The sequence below is a fragment of the Solenopsis invicta genome, chromosome 12 (genome assembly GCF_016802725.1).
Source record: "Solenopsis invicta isolate M01_SB chromosome 12, UNIL_Sinv_3.0, whole genome shotgun sequence".
NCBI classification, from domain to species: domain Eukaryota; kingdom Metazoa; phylum Arthropoda; class Insecta; order Hymenoptera; family Formicidae; genus Solenopsis; species Solenopsis invicta.
The window spans coordinates 19528290-19553768 of record NC_052675.1 but is presented as its reverse complement, the minus strand read 5'-3'; the positions used below and the strand labels follow the sequence as shown (position 1 = coordinate 19553768).

Genomic DNA, 25479 nt, shown 5'->3' with positions numbered 1-25479 from the left:
ATGCATTCTGGCACCTTGCCGTCAAGTCACAGGTTCAAGGTCACTAGAAAAGTTCGGTGAAAGGAACAGTTCCCTGTCGAGACTCCGCTTGACTAGTCGCGTCGTGCGTATTAGATGCAGTTTGCATAAATTAAGATAAAGAGTACATTCTTGTACTCCGGAGGATTCTAAATAGCGTGTGCCTTTCGGAATCATAAGTCGAAAACGATGAACAAAAACCAAGACGTTCTCCAATCAACGGACATCCTATCGAAACGATTATATATCCTTCGCAAGTACAGCCTACGTTATCACCTCGCGTTTGCCAATCTTGCAAACTTCATTCGCAAAAATTCAAGCGATGAACGCGACCATGACATCGGGGCATGATGTCTTTCACAATGTGGGACGTCATACGTGAAAAAGAGAAAAGAATTATGTCACACTTGTCGACGTGTTTATATCTGTCAGAGACGGCGCGGAACGCAGAGGGAAACCTCGAAGCGCGATCGAAGTCACGCTATTATTATGAACATTGAATCGGTTACGAGAGAACCCGAGTCTCGTTCTCATCGCTGTCGTCGCCGCCGCCGTCGTTGTCGTTGTCGTCGTCGTCGTCTCGACCTAATTCGCGGACACTCGCGCGGAGGAGCGGCCGGTCCCCGCACGCCCGAGATGTCCCTGAGCGCCAAGGACGCGCTCTCGAGCGCCTTGGTGAACCACGAACGCACTTCGCCACGTCGAGGTTACGCTAGATTGCAACCGGCTGCCAGCTTAGATCGAGGCGTAGATCCAAGCGCAAATATCCCCGCCATGTTACCCAGCGACAAAAAGACACGTTTATTTTTCCCTCAGTAAACGTACTTCGACGTACTTAGCTCAAGCATTGAAGAATCGAAGAATCTTCATGAACGAGTTTCAAGTGTTCGAGCCACGGGGACGAACACGTAGCGACAATCTCTGTACATTTAACAACCCATTTTTACAAAATATTCATGTGATTTACAGAGTCCTGGCTTTCTTCCACAGAATCTTAAACATTTCAAAAAGAGCCTTGGTGATTAAGTACGCAGAAGTAGAAATATAAGGGTGCACAAAAGATGAGATGCCAACTTTTGATTTACATTTATATTTTCGTGAAAATTGATCATGACTTTTTTTTTTAAATTAAATTTATCTAAATTTTTCAAGAGAAATTTAGAGGTATTTATCAGAATTATTAACAAAAATATAGTTTTTGAAAAAAATGTGTCATACTCATTGTCAGTATATCGTTCTAGAATTAATCAGTCAGATATAATCAATTTATGTCCATTTTCGCCAATATAAATTAACTTTGATCTCAGTTTAAGTTACTGTTTATGTTTTTCTAATTTTTAGAAGTAGAAAATGATAAAAAATAAATTAAACGGAATCAAAGTTGATCTATAATGAAAATGGACATTGATCAGTTTACTCGGTTCTATTTTTTAAAAATAGGCTTATCCAAAATTTCTCTTGCAAGCTGAAACGTTGTCATATCTCCGCCATCTCAATAGAACAAGAAAATAGTAAAAAAAAAGGGTAGAGTAGAACTCCGTCTAAATCCAGACTTGCTCTATTAAGAATGAAATTCAATTTATTTTTAAGTTGTAAAAGTATATTAATTAAATACAACGAACACAAATACTCAAACGTAATACTAGAATATTCTATGCAATTTTTATGTTTTCGATAATATTTTAAGATATGACTCATATCTTTCTTTTGAAGATTATTGTAATTCCAAAAGTTGTCTAGTCTACCTGGCATTGAAGAATATGTTAAAATACCCTTTTTTTTTAGTTTTCAGAACATTGTTCAAAAAGCTTTTTATTTTAAGTTTTCTGACAGATACAAATTTTGAAAAAAAAAAATTAATTTGAATTTTTTTATTGTAACTTTTTTATTGAGTAATAATAAAGATATATTTGCTTGTTACCGTTATATTCCTTAATGTCTGACGTTTTAGGACTGAAAAAAAAAAATAAAAAAATAAAAAAATAAAAAAAGTTAAGTGATCAAAATAAGGTATGGGCATACCCATTGTCAGTGTGTCTTAGGGACGACAATTCCCACGACAAAACGGACAATGTATCTCATATTCTAGTTAAATAAAAGTGAGCAATATCCTTACGACTAATGTCGTCAAGGTCGACGAAAGAGTGTAATATTGGTTTTGTTAAATGAAACAGGAGTGCAAACGCAATGCGTCGTAAAAACGCGTGTCGCAATTCCCCGCGAGTTATGTGACTGTTCAACTTTGCGTCCCATCGATCGCTAGGTCAGTCACGTCAAAGTCCACGGTACAACCATACCAGTTAACACAATTGTGGCCTCTTCCAGGTTGTTAAGACAATAACTATCCGAATGAGATTTTTTGTCATCGTTCTTCGGCTTCTTTCGTTTTTGTTTGAGACCTAACTAATTTTAGTTTGTAAAAAAATATGCATATAAATAAGATAAATCTTTACAACAAACTTTTTCTTATTTCTGATCAATTTTTTTTACGTTTGCAATATTGTCGTGACTAGTCCAAGGACGAGCAAAAACCGGAAAGAAGTAAATTATTGTAACTTCAGTAACGAGAAACGGTTAAAAGATGTTGTAAAAATATCTATTATATGTATCAATTTCAAATTCCCAAAATCATAGAGAAACTTCATGAAACCATGATCATAAAATGATTGTTCAAGACCTTGAACACCGTGAAAAACACGTAGTATCGTCGCGTTGTTCCCTTCTTCACTTTGACTTTCTCCTTCTCTTTTATCTCATCCTGCCTTATCCCGCTTATCCATGCAATGAACACAGTTCGTTTTACGAGAAACGCCAATATATCATGAGAAATAGAATAACGAAAGGAGGACGGTCGATTCTGAGGTTACACGTAGGTCAAATTGTCGACGATAAAATCTCGGCTAATGATACGCGCACCAAAGATTCTTTTTCCTCTTCTCATTTAATATAGCGTTCGATCCCTTTAATTACATAGAAAAAGCAGTTTTGTTGAAATATCTAAAAATATGACCAGTTACGGATCTAAAAATAATTTTATTGGAGCAATAATTACGTAAGATGTTCAAACATAAAGATAATATTGCAAATAGTTTTGATATTCTAGTAAATATTTTACATAATTATATTTTAATGGTCCAACAATTATTTGTATAAATTTGTATCTGGTCCAACAAAATTCTTGCGTGCTTTGACAAAATCGTTGTGTTTTTATGTAAGAACTAAAAAATCAGTACGAACCAAAGATAACGAAAGCATTTTATTTGGTGACTGATTACAACTATAGGAATTCTTGTAGTTCTGCTGAAAAGAGTTTAATAATAACTACCAAATGTGAAATAAAATAATGTCAATTAAATATTTAGTTAATATAATTAAAAATAATCTTACTTTTCTCAATACTTTGACAATTATTATATTATAAATTTTATTATACTTACTAAATATTTAGAAAAGTAAAACTTTTGGTTATCTGATATAATTTGATTATTTTACTTTTCTAAATATTTAATAAGTATAATCAAATTTAAATATTTAATTAGCATTATTTTACTGAACATCTGGTAGCTATTTTCAAATTCTTTTTTTTAATGTAGATATGTGGCTCTACATTCTTGTAGAATATGAATTTCAAATCTATATGTCTATAAATCATGATCTATTGATTACAGTAAAATAAATTAATATCTAATAAAAATTATAAAAATAAAAATAAATAAAAAATAAATATATAATATATAAAATATATTAAAAACACAGTATGATATGTAACAAATAATATCCGTCTAATTCTCTAATACTTTAAATTTTAATTGGATATAAATTTATTTATTAACAATAAATGTTTAAAAATAATGTAATAATAATAATTATCTCCCCAACATAATCAACAAAAACATGTGTGTTGCGCCACTTAAAATTCATCGTTGAATCGCGCAGATGCACACTCATTCGCAGATCTTTAATTAATTTCTCAGTTATTGCGAAAATCAAATAATAAAAAAACTTTTCAATTTGATTAGATTTATCTATCTATAAACAAGTAGTTATACGTATTATCAGATATTCTGTATACTTCACTGTGTTATACACAAGATATATTTTCTACATTAACCACATTATTACAATTTTTGCATCGTCCTCGATGATGTTCCACGCTCGATTGAACACGCTAAACCTTCACGCTGAATCCGACGAAAAGCAAGTGCAAATCCGTGGAAAGCTTGTTGTTCCTTAGAAGAACAACGGTATTTTCGTTCAAAGAATTTCTGCCGAGCGAAAAAGTTCTATGATTTCTGCCACTTCTCACATGATGTATTGAATTTGAAAAATATTATTTTATTATGATAGAAAGAAGCAAAAATAAGAAATCAAGCTATGACTGGATAAATACACCGAAAACAAACTGCTTCTCTTAGAGGAAATTCAAAAAGTAAAAATAATAAAAATAAAGGATCCTTCTCACCAAATAGCCACGTGGACGCATTTCAAGATGCGCTGAATTCAACCTTTCCCTCGTGCGCATAAATACCTCCCTTATACCCGTATCATATTAGAGGCTCGTTATATCGATGAGCGAATTTGGATGTCTCGTCTGACGCACAGTGGTTTGATTACCGAACGGTTTTTGAAGTGAAAAAATAAAAATAGATGTTTTCGATTCCAAACACAGCCGATATAGAAGTTTCTGACTTGAAAGAATATGTTTCACAGTTGGGAAATTTGTGTTAAATTTAACATGTTCGCATAGTCTGCTCAAATTTTTGTGTTAATTTAACACAAGATAAATATGTTAAATAAATATATTATGTAAAATATTAACAAAAAAATATAACATTTTGACATAATTTGGAAATACATTTCTACCCTAAGCTTATTGTTCAATGATGGCGGAGGAACAATTAGTATGACTCACCATACACTGTCGACAGGAACAAGACCAACCGCTAATAGGAAACATTCTTGTTGATCCAATTTCAGACATTTTTTTTTATTCTTCCGTTCAGTACGTTCTTTGGCAATAGGTAAAATCGTCTTAGTATCGCTACTATCGTCACCATCTTCATCTTCATGGGCTCTTTTACAGCCGGATTGTTGAGTATCCGATAAATCAGAAACAGCCATGATATTTATTTTAATACGTGCCGCGGATCGCTTCTTCTCCGTCTCGTGAAGCAATTTGAAACAAGGTTGCACGAGTACCGGCACGTCTATCGTGGGTACCGCACCCAAGCGCAGTCGGTTTCTCTTCTGATTGCCTTGCATGATCTGTTCCCTGCTTTCGTCCTCATAAAACTCCTCTAGAAAATGTCGGGAGCAGATTCGTGCAGTCTTGATGTTGAATGGTGGTTCTCCATTCGTCAAGGGTTCGCGACCACATGCACGCACCCATAGCTCACGCAGTTCGGGATTGTGTGGAAAGCGATGGTACCGCACTGACTGCTTGCGGGTCCGACGATGGCTGTTGCGGCACGTGGCCACCGCGCACTGCGGCATCCTTCGCGGTCTCCCTCTTATCGTCGTCGAAAACGGCCTGCCTACCTATGAGGCGCAGGAGAACAGAGTAAGCCGATTGAGTCCGCGTGGTACATATACACACACGTGCGCGCACACGTAGATTCACAATCGCGAGCGTGGAGAACGGAAGACCGTGATGACGAGTGGCGATGAACAAAGCCCCCAAGATTTACGTAAGACTAGTTCATGACGATTATGAATGATAAACGACTGCTACCAATTCGATCATAGGGCGGTATTCATAGTCAATGTTTATATTTAAAATCATCTTAAGTATCATCTGAAGATATCATTAATCAATTAGAAAGCCGTATTAGCTATCTTAAGATATTACTCAAGACGATCTTGAAATAAGAATCGACTATGAATATACCGGCTATATATGATTCCTCTTCGATATATTCCTGATCGAAATCCTGGTCTGACTGAATTGGTAGACTGTTCGAAAGCGAGTGGACACCGGTGGAGAACCATCTTACACTCAAGGAACCAACGTTACACTGGAGCGATCACACAACCAATCACGTTTATGTACCCTACGGTGCATGGTCCCTGAGAATGCAAGGGATGCTTCCTACCTGATAGCACGTTAAAGTAAAGAGAAGAGATAGACAACGACTGAATCCAAAGTAAAACTAAAATAAAACAATATTACACATTATTTGCATCCACTTCGACATAAAGACTTGTCCTCTCTCTTCACTCCCTCTCAACTTCGAAATTGTAGGGTTGTGTTTGCTTCAGCGTTATAAGCGAACATAGCCTAAGAATCTAAAAATTAATGTGAGCAGTGGCGTAGTAAGAAAAGATGGTGCCCGGAGCGATTTCTCCTCCCCCACATCTTATATCTCCTTTATTATACTATTAATAGGAAACTAGATTAATTATCAGATTAACTTCTTTAACCTATTAAAAACGTTTATTTATTTTGAGAGAAAAAATATCTTAAAACAGAAAATTTTTACTCTATACAAAAAATTTATTTATTCGAATCCCTAATAGCTCATTTATTTGTGGTCACGTTAAAAATTTCTTAATTAAAATATTTATGTAAATTATATATATATATATATATATATATATATATATATAAAATAAAGAAATAATTTATAATCAAATAATTTTTTTTATAGCTCTAGAAAATATTTACTGTTAGACTATTTTTACATTCAAGATAATATTGTTTAATCTAAAAAAATAATTTGATTAATTTTAATAATATTATTAGCTTATTTGTATAATCGTGATTTAAATGTAAAAATACAAAATTATATATTTAAGATAATATGATTGTTTAAAAGTAAATATTTTTATTTAAACAGAAAAAATAATGCTTGCACCAAAGCATAAGATTTGCAGAAAATTATAATTTTTACATTAAAAAATTTTTTTCTCCAAGTGTACTTGCCTATTGCAACAAAATTTTAAATATTATAAACGGAAATTTATCCCTATTGTAATAAAAAAAGAAGTTAGCTATAAAATTTTCATCATTTTAATTGCTCTTTTTGTCTTTTGCCTAAATAATTAAGATAATTTATAGCTTTTTATCTTCTATTACAGATAAATCTTTAATTCTAAATTTTTGCTTGTAGCGTGAAAAAAGTACTATTAAATTGACATCCTTGCTAAAACTGCTCCCTCCATCCCTCTTACTACGCTACTGGTTGTTGGTTATCAATAGAACCGATAACAAAAAAGTGAGATAGTGAATAGATGCAATACGCGTGTAAAATGAGGTAAGTGCAGGAAGAAAAGAATAGAAGATCGAGTACCCAGCGTCCTCGTGAGATGTCACCTTCATGCTACACACTTAGTTATCGAGGCGTTCCCAAGATGGCGATGTTGATCAAGCCGGCCGGCCGGCAAAAGTTGAGCACCACGCGAGAATCGGTGAAAGAAACGTCGCGTGTGGAGAACGCGACCAAGAGGAAAAGGACAGTACGAGACTGATAGAACAAACAAGAGAGAGAGTGCGAGAGACTCACCTCTTGCGATGAACGTTGATACCGGAAGTATATATTAATGCGTTTATATTAGGAAGACGAGGATAAAGGAAGTGAGGGGTAGTTGGAATCATGTGAAGAGATGAAGTTAAAGCACGGCGCGACGCGACGCGACGCGATGCAACGTGACGTGACGATGACGACAACGTTAACGACAACGGTGACAGCAACGACGAATTTACCCGCGCTCGCGGCGCTACTCTTCTGAACACTGGCCTCTGATCAGTCTACAGCAAGAGGTGGCAGGCACAGCTACTGGCAGCTGCGTGTATCCGTGCTTGCGTGAACCCAGGCGGTGAACCAATCCGCTCCACCGTTGCCGTCGCGGGCAGGGATGACGAGGATGTCGTGGAGGGGGCCGCGCAACCTGGGGTTGCAAGGAACTGCCGCGCGCGCGAAGGCCGTCGGCGAGGGGGGCATCAGTATGGGGTATGCGGGGGGAAAGGCGGCGGGAGGTCACCGCTACCATATACCGAGGGTCCTACGGGGTTCGCCACCCCTCGGCGCGCACGTCGTTGCACGGTCTTCCGCGCTTATCCGGCGCGATCAACCGCTATCACCGACCTGGCTTTCACTCTCTGCTGATATTTTTATGTCTCTTATAGTTTTCACTTTAAAGTTTATTTCTTCTTATAGTCTTTTCGCTAACGACCATCTTCTTGTACGCTTGTTTCCATTCTTTTGTAATACTTGCGTACTTAATTTTTAGCATTTATAAGAGCGTGGAGAACAAAACTCCCTGATGTGATAAATAGTATCGCTATGACGGTATCAATATTAGTGACTTAAGTCACTATTGTTTCTTTTGATCTCGGTCCATAGTCTATCTTTTTATGATATTATTTTTATTGTATTATTTTTATGTTGTTCTCTTGTTCTAGTTTTATCGCTTTGTGATGGGGTGATAACAAATATATTTTCTTCGAGCTTTCGAAAAATGTAAAAATCAAACTGAAATTTCTATTTTTAAACATACTGATAATTAAGCTATTATCTACTCTTCTTGTTATATTTTTGGTAGTATTTACAATATATCATTATTAAATAAACATTTTTTCCTTTTTTTATGCTACACTTCTTTTGTCTCGTTCGCAAAAGTATGTAACAGAATGCTTTTCTATATCTGAGAATATCTCCACTGTCAATGTTTGTGCATCATTGTCTCGTCATTTAAACGATTTATATATGCTATTTGCATATTGCATCTTTTTCGATAACTGTTATTATAGTTGAAATATATTGTCGTTGAGATTTAAATAAAATTCTGACACCGGTTATTTAAATTTAACCTCTATATTTATATAAAGAAAGCAAGACGGATTTTATTTTTATTGTTTCAACTTTATTACATTTGTATTATATAAATTCATTTTTTCCATCTCTTTTACCTAAATTCTCAATTACTTCAAATTATCCTCATAATCTCGTCTTGTGCAGGTATTGCTTCTTGTACTTAATATGCCCATTAGTTGCTCTCAATAGAAATGTCTTTTCAGAGCATGTTTAAGAGACCGTCTTCTTTTTTCCTTTCGAAGCACAATATTATCTCGTCGCGCGTTGCTCTATTCGTCTGAGCGACCTCAAGTTCTCTCCCTCGCGGGGCGTGCTGAGTTACGCGCCGTTCCTTTGGTAATGCACTCTCGCCGATTATTCGTAATACGAGTATATAGTGGTACCGAGTGAGAAAGATGAAGATGTCGTTGCCGATATAGTAACCGTCGTGTCGAAGACTAAAGATTTAATCATTTTATTGCTCTCGATAAGTAATGTATCGAGATTTTATGTTTGATATGTCAAAAATAACATCTCCGAGTCAATTACAATGTAACACTCACTATTCTAGTTCCGGAAAGAGTAAAATTATGAATGTCTATTTCACTTGTGAATTATATGTTGAAGTAGCCATCAAAGTTGAATGGCTTGAAAAGTACTTTACAACAGTAATAAAATTTTTTTTTTTTTTTTTTAATTTTAAATTTCATCTAACTTTTATTCATAACATTTTCTGTATTTCTTATAGTTTCGACAATATACGTTTCGAAAGAAAAAAAGACCGATTTTCTTCAAAGTAGTGTTTTATCCCCTAAAAGTGAGAACGGGCATGTGTAAAAAAATTACGTGTCCCTTATTTTGATCTATACTATAACATATTAAAGGCTTAGCAAAATCGGACATGGACACTTCTGTCAGTCCTCTTGTTAATGCTGAAATATTATTTCAGCATTACGATTTTACTTCGACTGTATTATATCTTTTTCGCCTTTAACAATTAAAATTGTATTTTGTGTTATATATTGATAACTTCATGTCTTATATTATCTAAGATGGCATGGGGTTTAATAATTCAGAAGATATCGGGCGTACGAACTCCTGAACCTATTTCGATAGCGTTAAAATCTCTCGCCGCCAGAGTGACCTGCCGAGAACATTGATTCTATTTGCATGGAATCCTATTACGCCATAAACCGCGAATCGTTTCTGCCATTGTCATCAATCATGGTATCTGTAATATTTTGTGCAACACAAAAAAAAGAGAAAAATTTGATTATATCTAAAACTCTATCGACAAACAGAATTAATTACGATAATATACAATCAGTTTCACCGAGCAAATTAATATCTCGTGAAATTGATAATCTTTTAACGCATCAGTTTCTATTCGCATTTTTTTTACGCGATCGAGTTTTCAATTTTACAGCAGATTAGTGTGCTAAACGGTGTTATATTGAATTCCTTGTGTTACAACTTGCATGGAAAAAAAAAAAATAAAAATTGTTTAATTTGTTTAATTTCTGCCAACAAAGAGTTATACAGAAAGATTCAGAACATGTTACTTTTGAAAAGACATTTCAGTTAAATTCTGACTTTTTCTTTTGATAACTTTGTCCGAATCTTAATTTTGGAATTATAAAAGGAAATAATTAACTTATTACAGATCGTATACAAGAAGTAGGAAAGTCTTAGAATCAATCAAAAATAGTTGTTTCAATATCAGGGGGTTATTTTCAATACAGGGGGTTGCTTTGTTGATAACATATACTTCAATTATTTCATTAAAAAAAAAAAAATTATAAATTATTGACTGTGTAAAATGATTGTGTGCTAGAGCTTGATTTTTATAATTGAAATTTCATTAGATTTTATCATTCAAATAACAAAAAAATAAAACAATGATTCCCTCGAAAAGATATCTACTTAATTACAATTCCTCAGAAAAGTACCTGAAAAAGTATATATGTACAAAATTTATGATAAACAATGTTTTAGTTAAAATGATTACGACAGGTATTTTTCCAGGGAATTATTATTAAATGCATATTTTTTAAGAAAGTTATTCAATTTTTATCGTTGTTTGAATAATGATATATATGTGTGTGTGTATGTGTGTGTGTGTGTGTGTGTGTGTGTGTGTGTGTGTGTGTGTGTGTGTGTGTGTGTGTATGTGTGTGTATGCATAAAACACATAATTAAATATCAATTCAAATTTTATTTTTCCAAAAACGTTCGCATTGGTATCAGGTTTTTCTCGAGTAAAGCATGATTTGGAGAAGCCTACGCGGAGGCTCCATCAAGAGCGTTTTTGCGACCCATCCTCCTTCTCTTCTTTTCCCTTCTCTTCTACTTTCCTACTCTTGATCACTCGCGTGGGTCTTCTGATCGAGCGAAGGGAAGAAGTTATCGAAAGGAGCAAAGAAGAAGCGGGTAAAGAGGAGGCTTGCCTGACTTCACTGTGGTTCACCAAGCGGTGCTTAAATAAGGACAGACCGATTTCCGGTAGTTTTGCTTCTCGCTTCTCACTACACATGAGTCTCTCCGGCCTTCACTCGACCGCGCGGATCTCGACACGAGCTTCAGGCTCTTGCTACGAAGTTTTTTCGAAGAGCACTTTAATCGTGACATTTCTCTCGGACATTAATCCGTATTAAAGTTATGAATTATTTATTTCAGAACTGGTTAAGAAATTTAAGCTTCTTCAGGGAAAATTATTTGCCCTTCGAGAAACAGATGTTGACGTTGAACAGTTTTACAAAAACTGAATTACGTCGTTGTAATCTACGATGAAAAGAGATAGTTTATACTGTATTAATCGGAGTTTCGTGGCTCGCAACATATCGAGACTCAAACGCTCTTTATCTAACAAGATTGACGGCGAGCCTAGATAAGAAGCTTTCCCTGTATCTGTAGTCTCAGTATCCATACCCCGATATCCGAATAATTTGAGTCATTCGGCTTCCGTGGAATACCAACAGACCAAATCAGCGTCGTGAGAGTTCCTTCGGATACCTGGTTCCGCAAATATCCAGAGGTCTGTGCCTTGTTCTCACTGGATTCGGTTCTCACCATGGCCCTTTCCGCCGGAGTATGCAGCCACAGAGAGAAAGAGAAACGGAAAGGGAGGGAGGAAGAGAAAGAGAGAGAGAGATAGAGAGAGAAGGGAGCTCGATTCGCTCATGTATCTTTCTCTCTCTCTCTCTCTCTCTTACTCTCTCACAGTCGACACCCGGGCACCTTCGCCCTCCCATAGCTCTCTCGTATCCGTGGCTGTTCGACTCGGCTTGCTGTCGCTACCACCACCGCCGCCGCCGCCGCCGCGGCGCACAGCTGGCGCAGGGCGCAGGAGGGAAACAGCGTCGTCGGCCCCGTGACCACCAAACGCGCGCCTGGAGAACGACGAAGGATATGATGCGCAGCTGCGAACGAAGATGAAGTGGGGCAGGTCGAAGAAGAGTCTCCGCGGAAAACGATACCTTGCAGAGGCAGCAGGCAGGCAAGCAAGCAGACAGGCAGACAGAGGGGGCATCGCTGTATATTGAGAAAATTTCGTCTTTTGCCCATCATTTTTCTCAAATAATATTTCACACGCGCGAATAAATACTTCGCGCATGATTTATTATAGATTACTGTTTGACGAATTCAGACGATTAGTAAAGTGAGGCATGATACAAACGGTCGAATCGGATTGTAAAATTGAATTTATTTAAAATGTATCAGTTTATCTTTGCAAGTCACCAAGAGGAGGACATTGCTCTTACGTCTGGTTATATTTATAATAAATTGCAAAATTCTAAATTTAATTATTTTTTTAAATGAAAGAGAGAAGTGAGAGTATCGTATCATTTCTCAGACCGCGTTTGTTGACATCACGCCCGGATAGCAACGAGAAAGGCGAAGCAGAGAGACGAGACACGTTCTCTCGTCGAGGGGGAGTAAAAGATCGACCGTGGGTCGAAGCGTCGACCAACGCGATACATCCTCCTCTCATCCTTTCCGCGACGCGACGCTCGCACGACAACTTCACGTGCTAAGGCGATTAACTATAACGATCAAGTGAGAATTAAAATATTTCACGTTATAGCAAGCGATTATCTATGGTTCCTCGTTGATAATTTACATCGATATGCATTTAACTTAAACGCGTGCGCTGTGTCGCGTGTTTATCGCGTGAAAAATTATTCTTGTAGTTAATATCGAATCTACTTCGACAACAGTTCGTGCACCTGCAGTGAAAATATGCAGATGTGACTGCATCAACGCCATCTTTATTGCATCATACTGAATTTTGCAAGGACGAGTGTCTGGCTTGAGAGAGAGAGAGAGAGAGAATTCTTTTTTCTTTTCACGAACGCATATTTATCTTGTAAAAAACATCCCTGGACAACACGCATGTCCAAAATCAAGATATAAGACGTCTTAACGACTTGTTTAACGTCTTATGTCCTAATTTTAGATATACAAGATATACAAGATCGCTTTTCTGCACGAAAAAAAAAATATAAATATATAAAATTAATATATTAAACTTTTTTCTTTTCTTTGCTTCCTTTTATATAAGATTACTAGAATTAGAAGAGATAAAAATCTTTTAGGAATTTGAGAGATTTTAACAGAAGAAAACAAAATACTGCCTTGTTTGACGTATAAGGCGTTTCTCTATTTGCGTTATTACGAATACTTAGGGTCTTCGAGTCCGCTCAAATTTTCAAGAATAGAAAAATCTATAAAATATTTAATTAATATTTGTATATAATAAATAAGAAAATATCAATCTTGAACGTACATCTGAATAACTTGTAAATCTGAATAACCTCAAACTTATTCAGATAACATGAAGAAACAGAAAGGTTTTAAAATGTTCTAAAGTCATCATTTATCAATTTAAAAAATCTTTTTGTATAAACTCAAGATCTGGAAAATCATTAATACTAAAATCATAATTTGGATTCAATACGTTCTTTTACATTACATATCGTTACGCTTTAATATGGCCCATTATTTGCATTCAAATTAAATCATTTTAATACGAATGTAATATTTGACGTGCATATCAGACGATCAGTATGAACCAACAAACCACACACGAACATACAAAAAGGATTTAATCCTTCAGGGACTGTTATCATCTTGACTAACAAACTTTTTTTATTTACTAAAAATATCTTCTAAATAAGAATCTATGAATATTTTCTTTATTTTTATTTTTTTGACGTCTTTTTCGACTGATAACAGGCAAATAAACAGCAATTAAAAAAAAAATAATAATTTCTATGCTTGTGTAAATCACAAGTGAAATTTTTAAAAAATATTCATAAAAAAGCGGTTTTTCTTTCTTCGATAGCTTAAAAATGATTGAAAATTAATAAAAAAGAAATAAAAAAATAGAAATGCACTTTTGAAATGTTTATTGTAAAAAGTAGTCTTTCATGTTAAGAAATTAAACCCTAAGCCTTAATTTCAGACACCTCTTAGTTTTTCAAAAAGTAAATACAAAAATTTTCAAGATATCGAGACTTTTTTGAAAGCTTTATTGGACCGCTCATTATGAACAAAAGAAGAATGATATCTTTGGTACACACGGATGCGTTAGGTGGTTCACCCTTCTCTTTCTCTCTCTTTCTCTCGAGAGAAAACACACCACTCACGTGGTTCCTCTGCTCCCTACTTCTCTTTCTCTTCTCGCCTGCTCTTCCTCTTATCGTCGTCAGCGAAAGAGTACGAGAGGGAGAGGTAGATAAAGAGAGATAGAACGAAGCCCGCGCGGTCGAGAGCGGAGAGGGGAAACACCCTTCATCCTTGAGGTGGGGTCCCGGTCACCCCGCTGCTACCGCCGGGATCAATACCCACCACCCCGACCAAAGTCCAAGCCAGTCTCTCCCTTTGCCTGCGCGCCCACTCTGTCTGCCTGCCAAACCTGCCAAGTCGCGCGCTCGAGTCTCCAGGGAAGACTTCCACGAGCGGCCTCTTCCAGGCTACGCTTCTGTGATCTAGCCGATCTAGGGATCGCTCATTCACGATTCAGGTCGAATAGGTTAATCTGTTTGGTTCTTTCGAACTGGTTTTGAACTAAACTCTCTTTCCGCCCACATCGTAACGATACGACGCAACGTCGATGTTCGACCTGTTGCTCGCATGATGGAAAAAAAATCCATTTAGTGATTTAAGTCTATTCCAACGATATAGATTATAGGCTCTTTGTAGATAGTTCGTATATCAACCGATATGTGTGCTCTCGAAAGCCTAGTTTAACTCTGGATTATTTACGTAACGATAAGGGTGGAACACGTGATGGTCTCTGAGATCACCAATGCTGGCGGCAAACAGTGGCTCGTGCCACAGTTCTTTGTGTTGCTATGTGCTATGCACAGTAAAACGTATATCGTAACTTTGTAGATATTTCTAAATATATAATTGAGAAAACAAATGAATATTCGACAGTGATATATTTCTGTTAGAACATGAAAGTATATGAAATGTTATTTTCATTGTAATTAGATCCGTTTATCGTTTAAAATGCAGCTATAAATTAAAGTGACAATGTCAGTGGAGACTTAAAATTTCGATTTAAATGCACGAAGAAGAGAAACGAAATGTGATGTTCAGATAAAGCACCAGCTTTGTGTCGCATCTACGTGTTTGCACTGATACTGGATACCAGAAGAATCGACAGTCTCCTATGCTGTTTGGTCCCTATAACAAAATGCCGTTCGAAAAATCTGCGAACACTCCGTTGGATTTCTGATGAGAGCTATTTAAACTGGGAACCGCTAAGGAGAAAATCTGGTTTCACATTCGGGTTTGACGAGTAACAGACTCCGCGTATTCCTTCCTGTTTCATAAACGCATAAAATGCAGTAACATGAAGCTCTAATACAAGAAATTATGCAAACGGTGTTGATATAAATCTTCCAGCTAACTCGAGGAACTTCCAGCTGACGTTCACTTTCGATTCTGAATTTTCTGACATTCAATTTTATTAATAAAGTCAAATATATAATGTCATAAGAATTTTAGCGATAAGCGGGACAGTCGTTATTAACTTTTTTAATAATTAATAATTAATAATAACTTTTGTACTTATTTTCCATCTTAACGAGATGATCAATTACAAAATTATGTTCAATGAGATGCAAGTGTGATGATTATCTAAACAATATATTACAGTTCGCATTTATTCGCGATGTCGATTCAACAATCGATCGAAGAATGAAGAATATCAAAGATTTCGAGAATACCTAACATTTTGTACGCGTTCGCTATAGTCTCGCTTCGCTTCGGGAACCTGCTCTATCTGACTCTCGTTATAGCGGCGGCCGCGGCGGCTGCGGCGGCGCGAGAGGGGTCAGAGTCCGTTCAGAGGGCGACGAAATTGCGAAGGGGATCGCCGGAGGGGGCGAACGAGAGAGAGAGAGAGAGAGATAGGAGAGGGACTGGAGGGTGGCTTGATCCAAGGGTGGCGGCGATGCTGGTCGTGACGGTGGGTGGCGATGTTGGTGATGGTGATAGTGATGGCGGCTTTGGCAGTACGCGATGGTAACGAACGGTTACCAGCCGCCGGGGTCTTTGGTTTGGATCACACACGCTGAATGACGTCACTCCGGCGTTACCAGGATACCGGAGTTCGAAAGACGAAGAAGACACGCTGCGTAGATGTCACTGGATCTTCGCGCGATTAATCGTCATTCAAAACTTACGACGTTTCGTAACTCGACAACGATAATGCGAAGAAGTCTAAAACAAGCGAATCTAAAATCTAATAAAAATGAAGAAAAGAATTCGAATGCGAGTCTGGTTCGTTTTAAACAATTTATTAATTACTTTGATTTTAATGACTGCCAGAATTTGTTCAATTGATTGAGTTACAGAACCACCAAAATGATGTAAGACAAGTTTCCATAAAATGATGTATTACATAAGCTCCAAACATCTCTCTTTTTTGGGATTACTTGAAGTCCACGCCTATGGATCCTAATGCTCAAAAATAAAAACATATCAAGAAAACATGTTACAATATAGAATGACAAATAAAAAGTTTTAAGATTTTAACTGTTCTACATTTCCAGTTTAATCGTTCTATATTTCAAATATAAACATTAAATGCTTCACAAAAGCATCTTTGTAAAAGAAAAATTTTATTTCTCAAAAAAGCGTCTTTTCGGTTCCATTTTTTATATTGGCAATATTTTATAGTTCAATCGTATATTTTGTATTCTGTGAAAAACGTAACAAAATACTATATCTATAAATTCTGTGTTTCTCTTTTGATATATGTACGCGTCAATTTACGAATCTTGAAAAAAGTAAAAATCCACGTCATTCAACAAATACTCTTAAACTCTTAAACAATATTTAATCAATGATGCACAATTTAACGTTCCGGACAGATACATCGAATCTCTTTCTAACTTTTTAATACGGAGTAATTCGGTTTAGATTTGCACAAAACTCTTCCAGCGAGGAAGCGAGGTCGAGGTAACCACGAGGATACCGAGAAGTTTTTCTCGTAACGAGAGAAAGCGAGTGAGACTTGAGAAGTCTACAAGATCCGAAGGTATCCGCCATTTTGGTACCATTTCGAATACCCTTGTGAATATAGCGCAACAAAGAGAAGGATAGGCCTGTTTTCGTGTGCGTGCGTTCATGTGAAAGGCTGACGCACGCACATAAAATACTCGGTGTGCGCGCGCGCGGTCAACGGGGCTCTCATCATCGACCATTCAACCATCTGGTGCGTCCCTCGCCTTCTGCGTCCTTCGCCGGAGGGACTGGGAACAAGGAATTTTCGCTTTTCTTCAAGGCCTTCACGTTTGAAGGTTCCTGACACGCAATAGTTTCCGATGTTCAAGGTCTCTACGTATGCCCAAGGGCGCTGGCGACACACACGCATTCAACCACCTTAATTATATATAATACACGATGCTTCGAGTGTCCACAACACTGTTACATCATTTTTTAATTGTGTATTTTACACAATTAAAGTTACAGAATACACGTATGGTTGAATGCTATGAACACAAAATAATCATGCTAAAAGTCACGATATATGGTTTGTATCAACGACTTGATTCCAAAGACTGCCGGAAGTTCCATCGAGATACGCACAAGTAGGAACACGTTGAGTCATTGAATTCGATTGTGGATTCTACTCTTTGTTATCAGATCAGAATGTGTGCATTCTGGATCCGTTAATAAACTAAGATCAAATTGAATTCTCTTAAACACAAGTTAAATTAATAAAATTAATATTTTCCATTCTCATTGATGAAGAGCGAGATGCTGCTGTTTAAGAAGCATCGATGGGAAAATATTAAATATCAATGAACGCAGAAATCCAAGACGCGCGTAGGTCGAGCATAGATAGAGGGCCATGAGACTGGAATAATCGAGTCGAAGGGCTGGATGGATCGAGCCCTTCCAGTCGGTACCGGAGTGGTTGGTCTCCGACAAGCGGTGACTGCACGTAACGACCCTAGCGGTACCGTTTCTATGGTACCGTTCGTGGGGATTAACGCCCCTCTTGCGTCGTCGCGGCCGCTCCACTTTCATCCGGCGGCGGCGGCAGCGGCAGCGGCAGCGGCGGCTGCTGCTGCTGCTGCTGCTGTTGCCGCTGCTGCCGTCGCTGCTACGGGGTGAGACCAGCCTTGGCCTGGGACCATGGAAACTGGATAGCCTTCCCGTGAAACACGCGCGCGCATATATTGGTCGATCGCGTATTATAATTATCCCGAGTCTTGGCTACGCGGCACATCGAGGGCCACTTGGAAAAACCCTCATAGCACGTCGATCCATCGATCGAAAAATAAATCGTGTATCCGATATGGTAACTCTTCTAGAAACTAACTTGGATAACAGTACAAAGTTATCTACGAAGCTGATAAAATATTATATTATCCATATAAAAACTCTACTAGACGTTTTAATAGATAAGAAAAAGGAGAAAAAAGTAGACATATTTAAAAAAAATTAGTTTTTATATCAGAAAAATGTGCTTTATATATTTAGATTAAAATGTTTTCTTTTTAAATAATTTTCTAAAACTTTCGAAATATTTGATCAATGAATCATTGTAGATTAGTTATATTTAAGCAACAGGAGTAAATAATTCTAACAGATAATAAATATTCGTATGTTTCTAGAGAATTATTTATTCAGTGACGATAGTGAGAACACAAGAATGCAAAAGCGTAAAACGGAAATTTGTACGTAATGCGTCATGGCGCTGAACTATTGAGTTGTTGGTTTCTGCATTAGTATAATGGGAAAATGACTAACCGGTAAGCCAGTACCAACTGGCACAATTATGACTCGAGCATACGATATAGAATCATAAAATAAATGTTTTATCGTAAACCATCGTTTTTGTTGCAACATATATTTATGTTGCAACAAAAATGTATAATTATAGAGGAAATCAGATAAGTTTAATCCCGGAAATTGTTTATTGCGCACGCTCGAACTTTTCACTGACTCATTCGTAATGCCACTTATTTTTTTGCCAATATATCGAAATGTACTCGCAGAGATCGAGGTAGCGTTTTGATAGCGTCTTGATAACATCATTATGGACGCATACTATTCAACTGCGAGTTTACGCCTGGCGTCATCAACAGTATATTGTCGCCGTTTAACCTTCGTGTCATCGAATCATTGATATTATGCTTACGATAACTGACAAAATTATTTATTTTTCTGCCTGCTTGAAAGATATCTCCTGCCTGTACCAAATACGAGTATTTTAAGAAAAAAAACGCAAGTCACGATTTACGTTCAGAAATAAATGTTCTCCAGCGAACAAGTCAACGATACCAATAAAAAAAATTTACTACATAGCAGAATTATATTTTTTTTTCTTTCAGAATTATTGCAATTTTAATCTTCTTCTCAGTTTGTTAATTTTGAGTAGAAATAACTTAAAATAAAAAACCACATGGATTAGAATTACATGGATTAGATACGATAACTTCAGATATTTTTTATTTTTTACTTCTTTTATTATTACTAACAAACTAAACAAAAATGATCGTAACTAAAAACGTAAGCACATTGATGTTGCCGAAAATTTCTTGACTTCCTCAACAATTATCATTTATCGTATTTGGACGCAGGTTATAATAGAACCTTTCCCTTCTATAAGTAAACTCAAATTTATATAATGTAATTTAACTCACCGCAAACTAATCTGTTTTTCACTGTTTAGTCAGACCAACTGGATTGCTAGTTGTATTTTATAAGGGTTTTTGTACTTGAAAAAATCTAAAAAAAGTTTGGTATACTCTTTTAACATTTAGACATTATATATAATGGTACGATTGTACCATTATATATAATCCTAAAATTAGTAAAATGAGAAAATTATCTGGGAACTAAAACGACTAATCGATCTGCGAGTTAATTTTTCTAATTTAAAATTTAAAATTTTTTAATGCATATAACACACATCTGGTATTTATGTTAAACTAGCCAAAACAGGCGCGCGCTATGGAGCTTTTAATTTTATACAAATTTAATATTATACTATTAACTCTTTAATATACATAGTCAAAAGTTAGAATACGCGATCTCCGCGATGACAGCCGCTCATGAAGTTAGCGCCGCAAGAAAACCAATCGGCATTGGTTTCGGCATGCCGAAAAGCGACAACAATAACTTCGATGTATTCTTTACATGCGAAGGAAATGAAAACGGTCCTTAAAATTTTTATATTGATTTTTTAATATACACGAATACTAATTTAAATGTGATTATATTATTTAAACTTATTTTTTTAAGTATAATAAATAAGAATTAATTATAGTATAATATATATAATAAATAAGAATAATATAATAAATAATCGTTTTTTTTTGTGTGTAAAAAAAATACAATTTTTCAATAAAATCGTAATACTTTACAAAAAGATATTTGATATATTTAGTGTTAATATTATTTGTACGATACAATACCTAAAAATTCAGAAAAATTTGATTAAAGAGATGATTTTTTTGTATTGTATACGATCTTATTGAGAAATGTATTTTTTTTTACACGCAAGAAAAATGATTTAACTTTTAACACAACTTTTTCAACAGTGAATGATAACATAGAAACAACTGCATGAAAATAAAGGGCAAAATTACTTGATTTTAAATACGCTTACTTACTTTTGAATAATCTTCAAAATTTTCGGGAAAAAAAATAGTAAATTTTATGAGAGTCGTGATTTCTTTTTTTCCAAACCTTGCATTACGTAGCTATTCGCGCGATTGCGACACCATTGAGACGTTAATGCGCAGCGGCACAAGAATTTTGTACACCGGAAAATATTTCTGGAATACAGCGAATATTGCTCCTTTTTCTTGTAATCGCTGTTTGATGGTGGTCGAGATATTGGCGTTATCGGCCGATAAAGCCGGGATAAGTGGCGAACGCACTGGCAGTCGCGCAAACGCACGCTAACGACGTCGAGAATCGTGATGAAGAAAGAGAGGCGAAGAAAAAGAGCCAGAGGGAGCGAAATATTGACCGTGGAACGATAAGCAAACGGTGGTGTCGATAACAGGACACTATTTTTGCAACGCGCCCTCTCCTTCTTCAACCTTCGCTTATCTACGGAGATAGCGTACGTGTGTATCTTATTTTTCCATATTTATATCATAAATGCCTGCCTTTTCCTAAATTCTTGTTTTCTATTTAACATTTCTCTCTCTCTCTCTCTCTCTCTCTTTTCTTTCTAGTTCTTAGCTTGATCTTGTTAGAGCGTAGTGACTCCTTTCTTCTTCAACGTGCGCTTTTTACAATTTATACAGATATATGCAACCTACAATTTAAATGCCGGTTTCGAGCGGCCTAATTTAAAGGGATTCTTTTGGCAAGATACTCTCGATACTTTGCCATTATCTTCAAAGACGTAGCGATCGAATAAAATCAGATGTTTCTTCTGATCAGTTGAATTTGAATCCCGATTTTCGGAACAGAGAGCAGATACAGGAATCTCTGCGCCACAATCACTACATTTAACATCTAGATCGTATTAGAAGATGAAAAATCTTGATTAAGTTAACTGTACGTTTATGACTTTCTCATGAAATTTACTAATTTTTTTTCGAAAGTTTTAAAGATTATTTGAAAGTATAAGCATATTTAAAATCAAGCAAATTTGTCCTTCATTTTCATGTAATTGTTTCTATTTTATTATCTACCGTTGGAAAATTGATGTTAAACTTAACATATATTGCACACACATGTAACATATATTCCACTCAAATTTATTGTGTTAATTCAACACAAAAGTGTAATATTTTGGAACGTGATTTAATTTGGATTTCTTCAATAAATATCAACATTTATAATATGTTGATAAGTACATCAACTTTATTCATTTATCATAGAATTTGTTTTAAAATTATATTATTTTTGTATTATTTGTTCATTTATCTATAAACTGTATTATTTTGACGCTAAGAAATGTTGAATATCAATTTAACATAAAATAAAGACGATGTCAAGTATGATAATTAAGATAATGTTTCAGTAATATTTCGTCATCTTCTATTTTCCCCATTTCGATCAGGTTAACAATGAATAATTAATTAAACATATGGTACTCACCATTTAATACTCCTCTTTATGATGCTGCTAACGATCTTCTTCGATTTTCTTGACGATGCAAACGGTGGAGTGATGCTAAGCCTCTTTCGTTTCTTTGCCACGTTCTGTGTCGTACCTTCTTCACATATCTCTTTGCATTCCTCGACGATGTTATCCTCATCGTTGGAATTGCCTCCCGTGTTTTTGACCCATTCTACTATGTGCGTGTCCACGCGATCAGTCGGTAAGGCAGAGTTTCTAGCAAGCTGTTCCTCAACCAATTCATCAATCGCTGTCGGAGAATGAACAATTCCGAAGCTCTCTGATATTTCCGAGGACCTTGTCGAGTCTTTTTTGTTCTTTACGAGAGTAGTATTGTTTGAATTGATCGTCTTATGTACGTCCACGAGATCGACTAGTAAGGCAGAATTCCTAGCAAGCTGTTCCTCAACCGATTCTTCAATCGCAATCGGAGAATGAAGAATTCCGAAGCTGTCTGATAGAAATACCGGAGAGGAGGACCTTGTCGAGTCCCTTTTGTTTTTTACGAGAGTAATACTATTTGAATTGCTCGTCGTATCGTCCGTCGAACTGTCACTTTCCTTCTTTACTGTTTGTTGCTCTTTTTCATTGCTCTCTCCAACATCATCTTTTGCGATTGCAACCTTACTATCGGATTGGGGAATCTCTAGCGCTAAATCTTCGTGAACGATTTTGAAGATCTCGTTTAGGCTTTTCTTTGTGGTTTTATCTTCTTCACTAGACCATATTTGTTCACTAGGATGTACTTGTTCACTAGGATGTTCTTCTTCGCTAGGCTCTGTATTTGTAGAATTATGTTCTTCGGAATTGCTTTCTTGAGTCTCAGAGTTGTTTGACTTCAAAGATACTGACTTGTCGAGATCAGCATCCTCTTTTAAGTCCCCATTGCAGTCAGTTTTAGAAGCATCTTTTTGCACTTCAGAGCTAGATAAATCTGTATTTTCGGTTTCTTCCTTTTCAACAATATTTGAAGATGCTTTAGAAGTAGATGGTTTGTTGATGTCTACTTGATCATGATTCTCTTTTGTATCAGAGGAAACTGCTGTATCTTCTGCCGAAGAATCCTCCAACATCTTGTTTTCTACTGATTTAGTATTTTCTTCTGTAGCTTCTGCCATTGTTGTCAGATGCCCTCAGAAATCAAAATCTTCTAGAATATAGCATTTTAATTTGGATGACGAGTGATGAACTCTTAATATTTCAGAAGACACACTGTTACCATTCGAGTCTTCTTGGCCATTTTGCACAGAATGGAAAATATTTTCTTAATCAATTCTTCAAAATTTTTACTCCAATTCCAATTTCTTTAGCATTCACGTTCCTACAAGAGAAGAAAATAAATTTTTAAAAATTGTTATTTATAAAAGCTGCATATTTCTAAAATTTTATTTAGATAATTCCGTTCTTAATTATCATGTATTGGTATTACTATTATTGTAAACACATTAGAATAGTAGAATATTATTATTATTAATATTATTATTATCATTATTATATCGAGCTGTTATATGGCTCCGTGTGAAAGTGACAGACTCGTAAGAGTGACAGGTCACATGTTTGAACCTATAGATCTCGGATGCGGATTTTTAACTTTTTAGATCTATAGATGATGTAATAAGAATTGACAGTCCTACCTGTTCTCATTACTACTACCAATCTCCATTATGAAATTTCAGTAACAATCTCGAAAATAATTTTTGCCGACTAGAAGGATCCCTACATTATCGAGCATGCATTGAGGTTAGGAGGCACATATCGGATAAGATACGATTTACCACTAATTTTATTCATTTCGTACGACATTAGTCGCAATAATCGCATACGTATTTCTCCTTCCTCCTCCCGTCCTCTCCCGAAATAAAAATATTCAATTACGAACGTAACAGTCGCGCAACGACGTAGCATGATCTGACATTAAATTACGCACGATATGAAGCAGTCGCAGTACATTTGATGGATTTTAAATGTTAAAAATTCTCGCATGAATCTCATCGAAATTTTCACCTACATCTTTCCGCGCAAATGATGTCTTAAACAGATTGTCACCATTTCCGCGACGAAGGACAGCGGCGATAGCTGTTTTTTTTCTTCCCCCCCTCCCCCCCTTCTACGAATTTACATGAGAAAACGAGAAATTTCCAAGGACTTACGCTTGCGAAGCTGCCGGTGAATTATGCTTCTCTCTGAACGTCAATTTGTGACTTGTCTCTCAAGATCCGTCGAGTACTAATGAGGAATTCGTCTCGCCTCTCCGTCTGATATAGAGAGAGGTCTTAACGATTGACCAATCTCCTGCAGATTCTGTCCCATTAGCGGTCAATAGGACATCGACCGTACCTTCCCAAATCGCAATTTCACTTCTGACGTCGATCTCGGATTAACGTCGCGGCGCGCCTCGGTCCACAGACGTTCATCACTCGATTTCACTGTGCGAGCCTCATTCCTCGATTGGGAACAACGTCTCGTAGGTGGACGGTGAATACGCTCGCGCGCGCGCGCGCGCGCCTGCCTAACCTCCTAGATACCGGCGTCGATGGTACGGGACGCGACACGAGAGGGGGGGGAGAAGAGGGGAAATGCGGCGAGATAAGATTCTCGTACGTACCTCGACCACTACTCGGAGAGGAGGAATTTTGGGGCCTCGGTGCTACGAAAGAGATTCGCGCGACGTGTCGATGTTGGCCGAGTTCGTCCGTGGGAAACAGACTATGACGATAGCTCAGATTCGCGTCGGAAATGGCAGCGGAGCGAGCGAACGATCGACCATTCGCGGCGAATCGCGACGTGGCGAGAGAAGGAAAGAGAGAAAGACAGAGAAGGAGGGAAAGAGAGAAAGAGATAGAGAGAAACGAAGGAGCGCGCGAGCCGCGATTCCTTGGTGAAAAAACTCCCGGGGAAACGCGAGAACACGTAGAAATACAAACCGAGTACCGGCGAGGCTGGTGACCTTACTGAACCCTATCCATACTGGTACGCGCACTGGCGCTCGAGACGTCACCCGAGAGAAACAACTTCAAGCAGTTGGCGTTCTTTCTCTCTCTCTCTCTCTCTTGCGCGC

At 36.7% G+C, this 25479-nt stretch overlaps 1 protein-coding gene across 7 annotated transcripts in view; it reads right to left on the bottom strand.

Moving 5' to 3' along the window:
- LOC105193970 overlaps window positions 1–25479 on the bottom strand; it is a 45587-nt gene extending 20108 nt beyond the window's left edge. The window contains exons 1-2 of one of the 7 annotated variants that reach the window (XM_026136081.2): window positions 25346–25479; window positions 22401–23742 (exon numbers count right to left, since the gene is read on the bottom strand). In XM_026136081.2, the coding sequence (XP_025991866.1) occupies window positions 22401–23539 (1139 nt within the window). In that variant the 5' untranslated portion in view covers window positions 23540–23742; window positions 25346–25479. Of the gene's footprint in view, window positions 1–4930; window positions 6515–7307; window positions 9494–22400; window positions 23743–24571 lie in introns of those variants that run through there. The other 6 variants (XM_026136079.2, XM_026136080.2, XM_026136082.2 and 3 more) reach the window with 6 other exon arrangements.